Source organism: Balaenoptera musculus, chromosome 5, assembly GCF_009873245.2.
Source record: "Balaenoptera musculus isolate JJ_BM4_2016_0621 chromosome 5, mBalMus1.pri.v3, whole genome shotgun sequence".
Taxonomy (NCBI): domain Eukaryota; kingdom Metazoa; phylum Chordata; class Mammalia; order Artiodactyla; family Balaenopteridae; genus Balaenoptera; species Balaenoptera musculus.
Window position 1 is genome coordinate 103,812,193 of NC_045789.1, and position 15,431 is coordinate 103,827,623.

At 48.0% G+C, this 15,431-nt stretch overlaps 1 protein-coding gene across 2 annotated transcripts in view; it reads right to left on the reverse strand.

The window, feature by feature from the left end:
• Nucleotides 1-738: 738 nt before the first annotated feature.
• EVC2 (EvC ciliary complex subunit 2) overlaps nucleotides 739-15,431 on the reverse strand; it is a 143,864-nt gene continuing 129,171 nt past the window's right edge. Inside the window, exons 20-22 of one of the 2 annotated variants that reach the window (XM_036852531.1) lie at nucleotides 7,306-7,502; nucleotides 4,454-4,555; nucleotides 739-2,130 (exon numbers count right to left, since the gene is read on the reverse strand). In XM_036852531.1, coding sequence (XP_036708426.1) covers nucleotides 1,860-2,130; nucleotides 4,454-4,555; nucleotides 7,306-7,502 — 570 coding nt within the window. In that variant the 3' untranslated portion in view covers nucleotides 739-1,859. Of the gene's footprint in view, nucleotides 2,131-4,453; nucleotides 4,556-7,305; nucleotides 7,546-15,431 lie in introns of those variants that run through there. The other variant, XM_036852532.1, reaches the window with a different exon arrangement.

A 15,431-nucleotide genomic window follows, 5' to 3' on the forward strand; every position in this document is an offset into this window, starting at 1 on the left:
AAGCTTACACCAAAGACCATGCGTTTTCCACTCCACTATCCTGTGTGAAAATCACTGCTCTTTCTCTCCTCTCTCTTCTCACTTGAGCTTCTGATGGGAGAACTGACCCCATCCACTCTTCTCTCCTGCATTTGAACTGCTTACTTGTGCACACCTGTTAATGCAAAGATATGGCCAACTGGCAGCCACTACGATGGTACACAGCTGCCCCCTGGAAGAAATGCAACTCCAGGCAAAGATCCCTGATCACCATGCTGCACGTGTGCTGATGGGAAACTGCAAATAAGACTTGGCCTTCAGGTTGCCAAAGGCAATGTGATGTCTCATGGCAGGTAAGGGTTTGAAAGCTAGGAGACTTGGGTTCAAAATGAGGATTCCTCCCTTACACGTGGTGTGATCACAGGCAAGTTACTTAAACTTTCTGAGTCTCAGCCTCCTTGGCTGTAAAATGGGAGTAGTGATCCCCATCTGCTGGGTATTGTCAAGGATTAAGAAGTGGGTTCAATAAAAAGGAACGAAGTTGGGTCATTTGTAGAGACGTGGATGGATCTAGAGACTGTCATACAGAGTGAAGTAAGTCAGAATGAGAAAAACAAATATTGTATATTAACACATATATGTGGAACCTAGAAAAATGGTACAGATGAATTGGTTTGCAGGGTAGAAATTGAGATACAGATGTAGAGAACAAACGTATGGACACCAAGTGGGGAGAGTGGCAGCGGTGATGGTGGTGTGATGAATTGGGAGATTGGGATTGACATATATACACTAATATGTATAAAATGGATAACTAATAAGAACCTGCCGTATAAAAAAAAAAAAAAAGAAGTGGGTTCAAATAGCTGTAAGGGTCTAGAAGCAACTCTCATGTAGGAGATGCTTCATCAGAATCCCTTTTCTTCTCGCTGGTGACAGGATTCCCTGACTAATCATTTCCCACGTTTAGGAAAGACCCATTATAATTGTATTCTTTGCCTGGTTCTCAGAAAAGCTCGTATAATGATCCAACCATACTGTGAGGATGGAGAGGGTCAGGGCACAGGAAAGCACTTTGTGCAACACGAGGACCTGTGTGCAGTCAGTTTGTTGGCAAACACCTGAGGGCAGGTATGTGTCCATTTACCAAGTCCAGGAGAAGGGACAAGGGTTTGGGGCCGTAAGGAGTTCAGTGGAGTCCTGACTTTGTTACTTATTGGCTTTATGATCTTGCCTAAATCCCCTCACCTTCTTAAGCCTCTGAGTTTCCTGATTTGAGTTGGATATGGTATCGCCCAGTGGCTGGCACACCTTCTGGCCCCTGGAAAGATGGAGGGCAAATTTCTATTGAACATCACAACGTGGGGGCCAAAACCCAAGAAGGGATTAAAAATAAATGGTTCCTACAGAAAGCAAAGACAAGTTCCCTTGAGAAGAGCTTTAGGTAAAATGATTTTCAAAAGCTCCCTTGATAAAAATAGAATATGTAACAAACACACAATGTGAGAGAAGAGAGAGCCTTGCCTTCAACACACAGCCCACTCTTCAGCCAGGTGTTGCGGGGATGTGAATTAGGGGCCTGGGGCTCCTCCAGACCCTCAGCAAGGTGGGACTGAAAGCAACGAGGGTTCACGGGCTGGTCCCCTGTCTCTTCATGTCCCTTGCGATGCTGAAGGGAATGGACCATCTGGGAATTCATGGGACCAGATTAAACTGAGCCCATGAAAGTCGTGGTGAGGGAGGGAGAGTGGATGGATGTGTCCTCTGCAAGTGCAATGAATACCTGCAAGTTGTACATTATAAACACACACACACACACCCATGTGGGCAGGAGGAAACAAATCTTTCTGGCTTCAGACTCCTTGGAGCTTTCCTTTGGGCTAGTTCATGCCCAAGGCCCAAGTGGCCTTTTTGGCATTCAGAAAGTTCTTCTTCTTTTTCCTGGGAGGAAGGTGCAGTGAGATCTCCGGCTCCTTTGGATTTCTGAAGATGAAGAGCTTTTCGCCCGTGTTTAATAAATCAATGGTTTCTGCCCCTACAATGGGCACCAGGGCCAGTTCACCAACGGACTCCAGTGACAGGTGTGGCCAACTTCCTTTTCCAGAGACTATCACCCTCTCTCTGAGAGGGGGACACGTCTTCTTTAGTATGCTAAAGGAAGAACAGAAGATCAGATACGACATTTTTGGCAACTGACTCTCCCAAGTGTCCTGACAGAGCTCTCTAGGAAAGCCCCCTTTTGTCCCTAGGGCCCCAATCAAGTGTCTTTTAAAGAAAGGTTTTTCCCTGTGGTTGCCAGGTTGCCCCTGAGATTAGCTGAAGCCTGTGGCAGTGGTGGTGCCGACAGCTCTCACCAACTCATGACTGTTCACTTTTGTGGAGTTTTGTGAGCCTGTTGTCATCATATTGTCAGCACGGAATCAGCCAGAGTGGGAGTGTTTCACACCACGGAAACTAAGTGCTACACATCAGAGCTCCCATCTCCCCCCAGACAATTGTGAGACATTTCCTAGGACACCCCTGCCTGTGGGCCTCACACTAAAAGCAGGCTGATAAAACCTGATGATAAAGCAACAGTTAGAAGTTAGGTAAAATGTGTTTGAAATAGAACAGAGCAACACGCTTTGGGAATATCCTGTAAAAGGATGGCTGGAACCCTGCCCATAAGCAGTCCAGCCCCTAAATCCTGGCTGCTCTTCATAATGGTTCTGACTCTTTCTGAGAGTGCTATACAACCTGAAAGCCACAGGGTCCTTTGCCCAAGCGGTGCAGGACGAGGCCATGTCACTGGGGGCCGACCTACTGGAGGCCGCTGGTAGGCTCGTGGGCCCTTCCTGAACAGGCGTGGCTAATGAGGCTCCGTCCCCCTCACCACGAACTCCTGCCCTGGCAGCTGCATGATCTGAGCAAGGACTCAACGCAACTCGGACTGATTCACAGTCTCTCCTCCTCCCACCATCGTACACAGCACCTCAAGGCAAAAAGGCGAGTACGGCGATCCAAGACAGTGGCATCAGGGTCCTCCTGATCTGTACTCGCCCACTTGTGTCAGTGCAGCCCAGGAAGGCATTCAGCAGCCCCACCCCATGCTAACCTAGAACAACTGACTTCCGTTCCTTAGTGGAGCGCTTTACATTTATACAGCTTGAATTTAATTTTCTTGGTTTGGGCTCAGTATCCGGATCTAATTTCTCTGGGACTAGATTCTGATACCTGGCCCGTTATCAATGGCTCCCAGGTTTTTATTCAGGGACTATTTGGGAAGCTTGTCTCTGCGGCTTCACCGGAGCCCTGAGAAATTATGGAAGGGGCAGGACACTTCTCTTGGACATCCTCTGTTTCCAGAGCACACTTTGGTTATCCCATTTTAACCTTGTATGTTAAATGGGCTAACGTAACTCTTGTGACTCATGTTACCCTTTTTCCGAATCTCTAGTGGGAAACACGCGAGACCCTTGGTCTGTTGTTTGCAGCACCCTAAAACCGCTCTGCCTCTAACTTTCCTCTGCTCTCCAGGTGTGCAATCACCACAGCTGAAAGAGAACGCACTCGAGAGAGTAAGAAGAGCGCTGGCCTGGAAGTTCAGGGAAATAAAGGGGTTGGTTACATGGCCCTAAATCCCACGGTCACTTTTAACAGCTGCAGGCATGGGGTCTCTTCCTCTGACCTCTCTGAGCTGGTGAAGCGTGGCCGTGGGATTTCTCCCACTTTCCAGAAAGTGGGGAGGCTCAGTGCAGCAAGGTGGGAGAGGGCTTTGTAAACTATAAAGTTTGAACAGCTATAAGGAATTATTCTCTTTCTAATGAGATTCCATTTAAAAAGAGCCATTAGTTAAAATAAATACTGCAATTAAAATGCTAATAAATGACAGGAGAGCATTCTCCCACTGATAGCTGGCGGCTATCTTCAGCTCGTAAACTAAGCGCACTTTGCATTTTTTTTTAAAAAAGTTGAAGTATAGTTGATTTACAATATTGTGTTCGTTTCAGGTGTACAGCAAAGTGCACCTTTTCCATTATAGGTTATTCTTTTCCATTATAGATTATTACAAGATATTGAATATAGTTCCCTATGCTATATAGTAAATCCTTGTTGCTTATCTATTTTATATCTAGTAGTTTGTATCTGTTAATCCCATACTCCTAATTTATCCCTCCCCCAACCCGCCCCCGCTATCCCCTTTGGTAACCGTGAGTTTGTATTCTATGTCTGTGAGTCTCTTTCTGTTTTGTAAATAAGTTCATTTGTATTACTTTTAAAATTCCACATATAAGTGGTATCATATGATATCTGTCTTTCTCTGCTTACTTCACTTCAAACTAAGCCCACTTCGAATAAAGACTGCGGTCTTTAGGGAAGGAATGTTGGTATGTTTGCAGTGACCCTCCCTTTGTGGTCCCCTCCGCCTCCCCTTCCCAGCTCACAGGCGGTCTGGCTGCCCTCCTCAGCCCACCTGAGCAGATGCCCTCATTACCTCTCCTTCCTCTTGTGAGCCCAGCGCATCTTTTCTAATCCTCTGCTTATCAGTTCTCCTCGAAGTTTGCTCTCAAAGGCTTGCCACCAGCCCTGATGTTTCCTGAAGGCAAGAAGGGAGCGTTCTTCTATTTTCAAAAAGAACACAATCTTCAAGTGATGCATACTCTTAAAAAGCACGATGGGGACCCCCTCCCTCAGTGTGACCTTTGGCTGACATGAGAAACCCTGGGAGTTTTCACGTTTGTTCTCTCACTCACTCCGCGAACACTGATCAAGCATCTTTTCTGGCCGAGTCAAGACACAGTCTCTGCCACAAGGGGTCCCCGATCCAGGGGTCACAGACAGGTACCAGGTGACATGAGTCAGATAAAGGAAGGCTGCCGAGATGTGGGACACTTGAGCTGAATCTTGGTGTCCCAGCAGAGGGAACGCATGGAGCATTCGAGAAGGAATGGGCTCTCTGCCTCGGCTTGTGTGCAGTCCGTCTCCCCCACTGGAGTGGACCCTCCATGCAGCAGGACTGTCCTTTACTCTCCCACGTACACCAGTGCCTAAGACAGTCGACATACGAGGATCTCAGTAAGTGTTCATGAATATATGAATAAGAAGGTTGAGAAGGCACAGTGCAGGCTTGGAAGGTGGGTGAGGCAGGGAGTCCTCATGCCACGTGAAGGAGTGTGATTCTCGACCAAAGAAGGGACAGTGTATAAGGAATAGGGGGTGGGGAGATGTTCGCAGGCTTGGGCTCAAGTCAAGTCAATAAAGGTCAGTGTAGGAGAGAGTCCTGTCTATGCCTGCCTCTGGCCAAGTTCATACTCTGCCTCCGCTGGTTCACACTGCCCAGCTGGTGGGGTGAAGGACCCTTGCCCATGCTGGGCCAGGCTCTCTGTCCCAGGAGTCTAGCTCTTGGGCAGAGAAGTCTGGTCCTCTGAAGGGAGCACCCAGAGAGGATGGTCTTCGTGCTCTCCTGGTCCTGCCCGTCCAGGGACCTGGCGTACAGCTCGTCCTGGATCCTGACAGGTCCCTCACACACCCTTTCTTGCTTAGATTCATCAGTCAGTTTCTGCTGCTTGAAACCCAAGACTCTGAACTGATGGTGTGCCCGGGCACCAGTCGCTCGGGACACAGGAGTAGTGACTGCCCTGCCCTCAGAGGCTATGGTGAGTGGCTTTTGACTCCAGACGTCATCCAGTCTACTTGGCCACGAGGTCGGGCTACAGAAGGGCATGCCCACGCTCCACGCTCCTGGTGACAAGCCACCTGGGCGCTCCTGCTTTGTCCCACATCCACCTGCCCATGCCGGCTCACCAGCCTCCCAAACTAAACTGGCCGAAGGGGAGCCCGTAAACAAGGACCTCGTGGGCAGCCCTCAGGCAGAGGTGACATGGCTGTGACCCTGCACATTCCTGCTCCAGCGTCACCCCCGATATCTGCCATCTTCATGCTCTTGCCTGACTGTGCACCGAGAGAAACCAGGCTGAGACATGCAACTCTCTGACCACACCCAGCCCTCTGACCACGCCCACACCAGCCCTGACCCCACCCACACCCCAGCTCCTGTGACCACACTCACATCCAGCCCCTCGTGGTGGGCCCCACCACCTCTAGGAAGGCTCGTCCCAGCCCCTGTGGACTCCCACCCCTGCTCAACAGCTGTTGTTCCCACGCTCCTATCCTTCCTCTCACCCTAACCCTACTCTTAGCCCTCAGCTGAGTCAGGGACCGCCTTTACGAGTCAGGAAAAATAATGTACATACACACTTTTCCACACAATCATGCCATTTTGGCAGACTCATGGGCTCCGAGACATCCATCCCCAGCCTCCTGTGGGTCCTGGTTGAGGACCTCGGCTTCACTGCCTGGCCTTCAACACTTTCAGGTCTGGTCGTGGCCTTCCTTGTAGCCTCACCCCCAACAAATTCTGCTCTCAAGTGGCACCACTGGCTGCCCCAAACCCACCTTATCCACAGCCCCGCTTCATGTCTTGCCTTATAAAGACCCTTAACTGATCAAACGCACACATGAAACTTGACCCTAAAAAAGCAGCTCTGCAGCATTATCCATAATTGAGGAAAAATGAACGCAAACTAAATGTCCAGTAAGAGGGTAACAGTTACATACACTACGCTACACACCTCAGTGGAATAATAGGCAGCTGTTCAAAATAATATCTATGGAGATGTTTCAATAACTGGGAAAAGTTTGAATTTTAAGTTGTTAATAAAAACAGCAGAAAGAGAGTCAAAATAGTGTGATAATTAGAAAGACGTCTGCACGTGGACAAGAGTCGAAAGGTAATAAGCAAACTTGCCTCTGATATAAGGTTCTGAAAAGCAGGACACAAGGTTGTATATACTGGGATTCCTATACACACACACACACAATGCACAGACTCATAAAACCCAGCAGAGGAAACACGTTCTGGAGGAAGAATGGTAGCAAGACGCTAACAGCCATTTTCTCCAGCTGACAGAACCATGGATATTTTTTTTCTTCTTTTTCCTTTATGTATTTATTTCCTTTATGTATGTATTGTATTTATTTATTTCCTTTATTATTTATTCCTTGGGCTGTAAATATGCATATATGGCATATTTACAGTCCAAGGCAACTTATTCTCTTAAGATCCTACTGGGGAAATGAATTGGTGATGAAAAGAGAAGCTGTGGACAAAATACTTGGGTCTGCCATGACTTACACAGAGGATGCATGGCGACTCTCCTGGATGCTGTCTGCTTCTTGAGCAAAGAAATTCCCCTGGGAAGGCGGGTGTGCCTGTGCCCCGTGGTCCCGCTCCCCTCTCCCATCCATTCTCTCTACAGGGACCTCGTTTTCCCACCCTGTACTCACCCCCTCCTGCCCAGGTCGGCCTGTGCCCTGCCGCCGTCACTCTCCGCTGTGTGGTCCTGATGCCTCTGGCCCACGGGATCCAGCACGGAGAGCAGCTCGGGCTGCAAGGCTGCAGGCACAGCCACGCTCAGGAGCCAACGCAGCGTGCCCCCCGGCAGCATCGTCAGCTTCGACAGGTAGGACGCCAGTCTCAGCTCCTAGAGGAGTGAACGCAGGGACTCGGAGCCTCATGGCTCTAACCTTGATGAACAGCAAGTTTTAATGGATCACAGTCTTAGGACTTTTTGTCCCAGGGAGATAAATATTTTAGTATCTCAGTCTTGAAAACATGTTCCCAAATTCACAGAGCTGTCAAGAAAAATCTATTTGGTCAGCAGCCTTGGCTCCCCATGACATTCCCCAAGCCTTCATCCACCCCTTCCAACTACTCTCCACTCACTCATCACAGCTACAGCCCGGGCCCATTAGTAATTTCTCCTCCTACTCATGTTCGGTGAGGCGATAGGGCTCAGAGGGAACAGCACAGACTGGAAACACTGAAATGTGCCTAAATCAGTGGATGGTTAAAGAAACTGTGCTATGGCCATGCCACGGAATACCAGTCTGCAGTGAAAGGAAAGAACTGGATGGATCCCCAGGGCGTTTCGCTGCGTAAAAAGAGCCAGGGCCCGCTGTACTTCCACGTGAATAACATTCCAGAGGTGACAAAATTTAGAGATGGGGAACAGAGCATTAGTGGCCGGGGTTAGGGGTGTGGGGGGGAAGTGGATATAACTATAAAAGCGTAGCACAAACAGATCTTTGTGGTGACCAAACAGTTCGACATCTTAAATGCGGTGTCACGCTAAACTACATGCGGTAAAATGACACAGAACTATACATGCATTTTATATGCATGTCAACTTTCTGGTTTTGATGTTGTCCTAGGGTCCTGTAAGATGCAGCCATGGGGGGAAACAGTGAAACAGGGATCAGGGCACTGGAACTCTCCACACTAGCTTTGCATCTTCTTGTGAACCTAAAATTATTTCAGAAAAAGGTTTGAAAAGGAGAAAGAGAGAGTACAGGCAGGCTCTGCACTTCCCCAAACCTGTGTTGGTTCCCAGCCCCACTGCACAGAACTGTGTGTCCTTGGGAAGTGTCTTTATTTCTCTTCGGGCCTCAGCTCCCTCATCTATAAAATGAGGTAACAATAACACCTATGTCAAAAGGTTTTGTGAGGACAAAATGAGCTGTGACGTGTAAAACTGGTCTGTGTTAAGAAGGCAAACTCCATTTCCCAGCAACAGCGTGGGCATGCCTGGCCACCTGGCCAACCAGAGACCTTCCCTGGGATTTTACACAGCAAACCCAGGAGAGAAAAGCACTTTATACAGCAAAACCAGGAGAGCTGGATGCTGAAAGGCCATCAGCTCAGGGCTGTCAGCTTTCATGTCCCTTCCTGTGTGGAATAAGCTTATTAGTGGACACAAAGAAACAGGGGAGAGAGAGAGAGAAGGAGAGAGACCCACAAAGAGTCCTTTGCCAGTTGAGCCCCCAGAGCTCAGCTCTGCTCTTTGAGGGGATAGTCAGGGTATTAATATATTTCGTTTACACTCAGACTAGTTTGAAATGAATTTCTGTTACCTTCACCTAAAAAGAATTCTGACTTTACAAGACATCTAAGTGCTGTGCTTGACAAGTCAAGGTCATTCAGTGAGTGTTGGTTGTTGCTGTTGTTACAGTATTTGTATGAGTTTCCTATTGCAGCTGTAACAGATCACCCTAAACTTGGGCTTAAAACAACACACATTTATTCTCTTATGGTTCTGGAGGCCAGAAGTCTGAAATCAGTGTCACTGGGCTAAAGTCAAGGTCAGCCGGGCTGGCTCCTTCTGGAGGCTCCAGGAGAGAATCCTTTCCCTGGCCTTCCCTAGCATCAGCTGCTGCCTGCATTCTTTGGCTTATGGCCCCTTCCTCCAGCTTCAAAGTTCATCCTCCAATCCCTGCTTCTGTCATTGTCACATGGCCTTCTCTTCAAGCTGTGACTCCTGCTTCCCTCTTGTAAGGACACTTGTGATTACATTTAGGGCCCACTGGGATAATCGAGGATAACACCCCCATCTTAAAATCCTTAATCACATCTGCAAAATCCCCTTTGCCATAGAAGGTCATATTCACAGGTTCTGGGAATTAGGACTTAGACATGTTTGGTGGGCCATTGTGCCAGATTATTAGTACATTTATTCATTCAACCAACACCACGATGGCGTCCTACTGGGCGCCAGACCCTGTTCCAGGCACTGGTGGCAGAGCAGTAAGTAACACAGACAAAGTCTCTGCCGTCACGAGGCTCACAGTCAGGTCAAAGAGACAGATGGTAAGCCTACAAAGAAACACCGTATCAGGCAGTGTAGGTGCCAGGATGCAAAACAAGGCAGGATAAAGAGACAGAGGGTGAGGGGCAGGGGTGGCTGATATTTGAGACGGGTAGTCAGGGAAGGCTTCTCCGAGGAGGTGACATCTGAGCAGGGACCTGAATGAAGTGAGGAAGTGAACCATGGGCACATGGAAGGGAAGAGCTTTCCAGGCAGAGGGAAGGCAAGGGCGAAGACCCTGAGGTGGGGATATCCTTGGCATGTTTCATGGAGAGCGAAGGAGGCCAGTGTGGCTGGCATGGACCGTGTGAGAAGGAGAGTGACAACAGTTAAGTTGGGACAGGTGGCGGCGGATCAGCTCATACGGACCTTTTCATCGTAGGCAGGATTTTGACTTGTCTTCATGGTGAGCTGGGGAGTCATTGCAGGAATTTAAGCAGTGGGAGTGGCACGAGCTGATTTTCATTTTTTAAAGATTACTTTGGATGACACAGGGGCCATGAACCATCTGCAACAAGTGAGGTAGCAGAGGGGCGGCATCTCAGGCAAAAGATGGTAGCTGTGTGAGCCAGAGTGGTGGAGGGGAGGTGGTGAGAAGTGGTGGGACGCGGGAGACACTTTGATGGTAGAGCCAACAAGGTTCATTGAAAGACAAGAATAAAGGATGACTCCACCATCTTTCACTTGGGCTGCTGGGTAACTGGTGTCATTTACTCAGATGAGTGGAGCAAGCCTGGGACAGGGGACTGTCAGTCACTTGGAGTTCTGTTTGGACAGGTTAAGTCACTAATGGCGATGTCAAGTCTCAAGTTCAGGGCAGGGGTCTGGAGCTAAGATTAGATGGTAATCAGTGTGGTGATGACATCAGCAAGGGAGTGAATGTAGATGAGAGGGAATGAGGTCCAACGACCGAGTCCTCAGGCTCCCAACGTCCAAAGGCCACGATGCATCCAACATAGGGGCTTGACCACAGGTAGCCAGAGGGCTGGGAGAGAACCAGGTGTCCAGGGTTTGGAAGCCAAGAAGGGAACATATACAAGAAAAGGGCTGTGGATCAAGTGCCACAGAGAGGTCAAGAAAGACAAAGACATGGACTTGACCACTGGATTTGGAAACATGGGGCTGCTTACTACTTTGACCAATGCTTTCAGTGCAGTGATGGGGAAAAGTGTTATTATAAATACCAAGCTCTTTCCTTGCGACCCATGTGCTTCCGTCTGCCTATAGTACACTTTTCCCCAAAGTGCTCTCTGTCTGGCTCTCCTCAACTCATTCTTTTGGTTTCTACACCAGTGTTGGGCTTCTGGAAGCCTTTCCTGACCCCACATTCTGGGACAGATGCCTCTCCTCTGCTTTTCTCTGGTTTTAATCAACTGTATTCTGTCCAATTCTTGTATCAAATTCAATTGTCCAATTTCTCATGTGTCTCTGCAGTGAGGTTTTAGGATGGGGTCAGCATCATATGCCTCTCTACCTCCAGCATTTAACCCGGTTCCTAGCACAGAGAAAAACATCAACAGACGTGGGTTGAATAAATGAAGAATGAACTCCATCAACACCCTGTAGACTCACTTCTTCCTGAGGCAGAGGAGTAACCCTTCACACTGGGATCCCCACTGGTGAAAGTGGGGACCCACCGGCCCACTGCCATGGCTCTCCCAGCTCTGAAGCTTTCTGATCAATAAAATAATCCTTAACACAGGTCAATTAACTGGGTCAAGTCTTCCTGAAGGTGGTGACACAAAAAGCATCTGTGTGGGTCACTTCTAGAGACTGAAATGAATCACAAAGCAATGTGGGGACCGGCTGTTCATGCAGAAGACGGTGGCAGAAAGACCAGGCTTAACGGCAGGCCCTGTCTGTCCCTCTCTCCTGTTCTGCTTCACCACCACTGGACCTGGCATGGATTTCCATTGTTTCGGTGTATCTTGGCATATTTCATCCTTGCCTTGATTTTTAAGAAATACTGCTAATTTTAAGGAATCAAACAATGTAGAAAAGCACAAAAATGTTAAAGTAATTATTCCAAATGCCACTATCCAGAAATAGTTATCAGTACCATTAGGCAAGCCACATTCCAGGAATATTTTTAGGCATATACATAAGTAGATGAATGGATGGATGGATGGGTATACAGATGGACAGATGGGTGAATGGATAGATGGATGATGGATAGTGGGTGGATGGATGGATGGGTGGTTAGGTGGATAGATGGATGAGTGGCCAAATGGACAGATGGATAGATGGATGGATGGATGGTGGGTGGATGGATGGATGGACAGACAGATGGACTGATGGATAGATGGGTGAATGGATGGACGTGTAGACAAATGGACAAGTGAATGGATGGATGGATAGACAGACAGATGGAGTGACGGACAGATGGATGGATGGACATGACTATAAAAATGAGATCATAATCCACATAAAATACTGTTTGGTTTATGTATTTATTTTGTTGATTGCCTGCTTTCCCCACTAGAATATCAGCTCCTGAGGGTATGGGCTTTATCTGTTTTGTTTGCTGCTAAAATCCCAGTGCCTAGGATGGCACTTGCCACTTACTAGGAGCACAGTCAATATTTATTCAAGAACAAAGCCCGCTTAGAAGATCTTAAGCTGAATCTAAGTCATCCTTTACGTGGTTAGAAAAGAATGCCACTCTGTTGTCTACAGTGGCTGCAGTCATGCTGGAGCGCCAAGGGAGAAAGGAGGTGAGTTCAGTGAGGACCACAAATGGGGTCCCAGCCTCTCCCCACAGCACAGGGAAACTTCCTGCCTTGTGGGGTTAGTACCATTCATTTTTAAATGAGCACCCTCTTCCCGTTTTATTCATGAAGCAATTAGGAAATATTTTGTTTTAAAGGGAATTGTGCAGTAGCATGAAATGGAATGAGTAGAACCTTTAAAGGGAAAAAAACCCTGATTTTAAACCAGTCCCCACTGACTGGCTATGGGACCCCGGCTAAGTCACATCACCTCTCTGACCCTCAGTTTCTTCATCTGTCAAGCGATGATCCTCTCCATGCCTCTCCTCAACGCTGGGCTGATATCAGCCGCTGTTTGTATCATCACCATCACAGAAGGGCTGATGGATTTGCAGTAGTGCCCTGGGGAGGCTCTTCCCATTGCCAGGGTCCCCAGAGCAATGGTGAGCATTAACTGGGATGATGTGTGATGTGTCTAGCACAGAGCAGGCATTCGAGAGTGTTATTTTGATATTGTGATAAATATGCAAAAAAGGAGGAGTTGGCAAAGTTGCATAAATATGAAAACATGGGTGCTCGTGTGGAAACTATCCTTCATGCAAATTTTGTAATTCAAACTATGCTGTCCCTAAGGCAGTGTAATCATGAGGAAATAAAACAAAAGAGAGAGAGAGAGACAGAGACAGATAGATCACAAGAGAAAGAAGAAGAAAAAGGAGAAGGAGGAAGAGGAGAAGGAGGGGGAGGAGGAGTAATTAGAAAGAGTAGGAGGAAGAACAGGGAGAGAGGGAGACAGGGAGGGAGAATTGGGCCTCCCTGGTTATCATCTCGCCTGGTACAAAGAAGAAACAGGTAAAATACACGAGTCTTCTAAACAGGGAGTGATGGTTAACTTTACAGGTCATCATGTCTGGGCCACAGTGTCAAGATATTTGGACAAACATCATTCTTGAGATTTCTTTGAAGGAGCTTTTGGATGAGATTAACATTTAAGTCAGTGGACTTAAAGCAGATTGCTTTGATGTGGGTGGGCTCCATCTAAGCAGGTGAAGGCCCAAACAGAACAAAGAATGACCTCTGAGCCACAGGGAATTCTGCCAGTAGTGGGCCTTTGGACTTGAACTGTAACATCAGCTCTTCCCTGGGTCTCCAGCCTGCTGGTCTACCCTGCCAGCCTATTTGGACTTGCCACTCTCCATAATCACATGAGCTAATTCCTTAAAGTAAATCTCTCTCTCCCTCTCTCCCCCCAAGTCTTTGTGGTTCTGTTTCTCTGAAAAATCCTCACTAATACACAGGGGCTGGAAAAGAAACAAATCAGTTGAGTAGACTTTGCTGAGGGGACTCTACAAGGCACAGGGTTGGGGGCAGAGAAAAACCACCCCCTGACCATAGGGCCAATTCTTTAGCAGAGTTTACAGTTTAAAAGAGCCAACAAATCAGAAATGAATCTGGATGAAATTCCACATGTGACACTTTGGCCGTCTGTCAATTCTCTTAGTTACAAAGAAGAAAGGGGGGGAGCGGGCAATCAGAGTGAGTGTGGAGATGGCTCAGCTCCCCCAGAGACCCAGGCCAGGGGCATCATGTGCTCTGCAGGGAAACTGAGCCGAAGGAGTACACCCTGTGTAGTCACCTACCCCTGGCCAAATCCTCAGCTCCAAGGCGTGGCAGTGAGCCCTGGAGCCCTCACGCCACCAATCTGGGCATGGTTCCTCCATTTGAAAAATGGAGAAGATAGTCCCCATTTCCCAGCTTTCTGCAAGGATTAAATGAATAAGAGATATGAGCGCCTGGGATGATAGTGAACAGCAGGTGTTCTAGAAACTTCCGCTCCCTCCCCCACCCCAACTTTGGAGCTCAGGCTGAAAGATGTGGGGTAAGAAGAATGTGGGTTCCAATCTGAGCTTCACCTGGCTCCTCAGTGTGAATTGAGCAATAATTTCCCCTCTGGAGGACCTGTCTGAAAGGGGGTGATGATAGAACTGCTTGTCAGTGAGATGAGTGACAAGTACTCTCCTGGGTCCTGCCATGGGTGGGTGCTCCTCTCTTGTAAATATCTAGAAAGCCCAGGTCAGCTCTCATGTCAAAGAGGAAGGAGCACATTAGACTCACCACTGAACTTGACACATAACCTTGGCTTCCTGTGCAGTGCAATTGCCAGAATAATGGCTTCTAAGATGTCCACACCTCAGTCCCAGAACCTGTGAATATGTCATCTTACATGGCAAAGGGACTTTATGATTAAGCTTAAGGATCATGAGCTGAGATTATCCTAGATTATGCAGGTGGTTTCAACCTCATCATCGCATGGGTCCTTAAAAGCAGAGAACTTTTCTCGCTGTGGTAGGTCAGAGAGAGATGTGATGATAATGGAAGAGGCATCCGAGAGATGCGATTTGTTGGCTTTGAAGATGAAGGAAGGGATCCATAAGCTAAGAAATGCAGATGCCTCTAAAAGCTGGGAACAGCCCTCAGCTGACAGCCAGCAAGGAAGTGGGGACCTCAGTCCTACAACCGCAATGAACCGAATTCTGCCAATTACCTGAATGAGCAGGAAACAGATTCTCCCCAGAGCCTTAGAAGGAGTACAAACCTGCCGACACTGATTTTGTCTGGCTAAACCCACATAGGACTTCTGACCTACAGAACTAGAAGATAATAAATTTGTGTTCTGTTAAGCCACTAAGTTGGTGGTAATTTGTTACAGCAGCAGTAGGAAACTAATACAAGTGGGAAGCTGCGTGTGCCTGTGGACAGCTGTGGCCAATTCTGCTGGCTGGACACCTGAAAGTGTCCGCACCCTTTCTCCTTGCTGGCTGTCTTTGGAGGTGGAGGAAGAGGTGTTGGTTTGCAGCCTCCCTCGTGGCCGGGGGTCCACGGGCTGGGTCTCCTCAGGACATGAGTAAAATTTACTTCAGGGACTTGGGGGCATGTACTTTCTTGGAAAGAAAAGACAGCAGGGTGATTGTGTTCTACCTTTACCTTCTTGACCTGAACACAGACACGGTGGCTGGAACTCTAAGAAGGAGAGGTGGCAAGAATCACAGAACAGGACTGT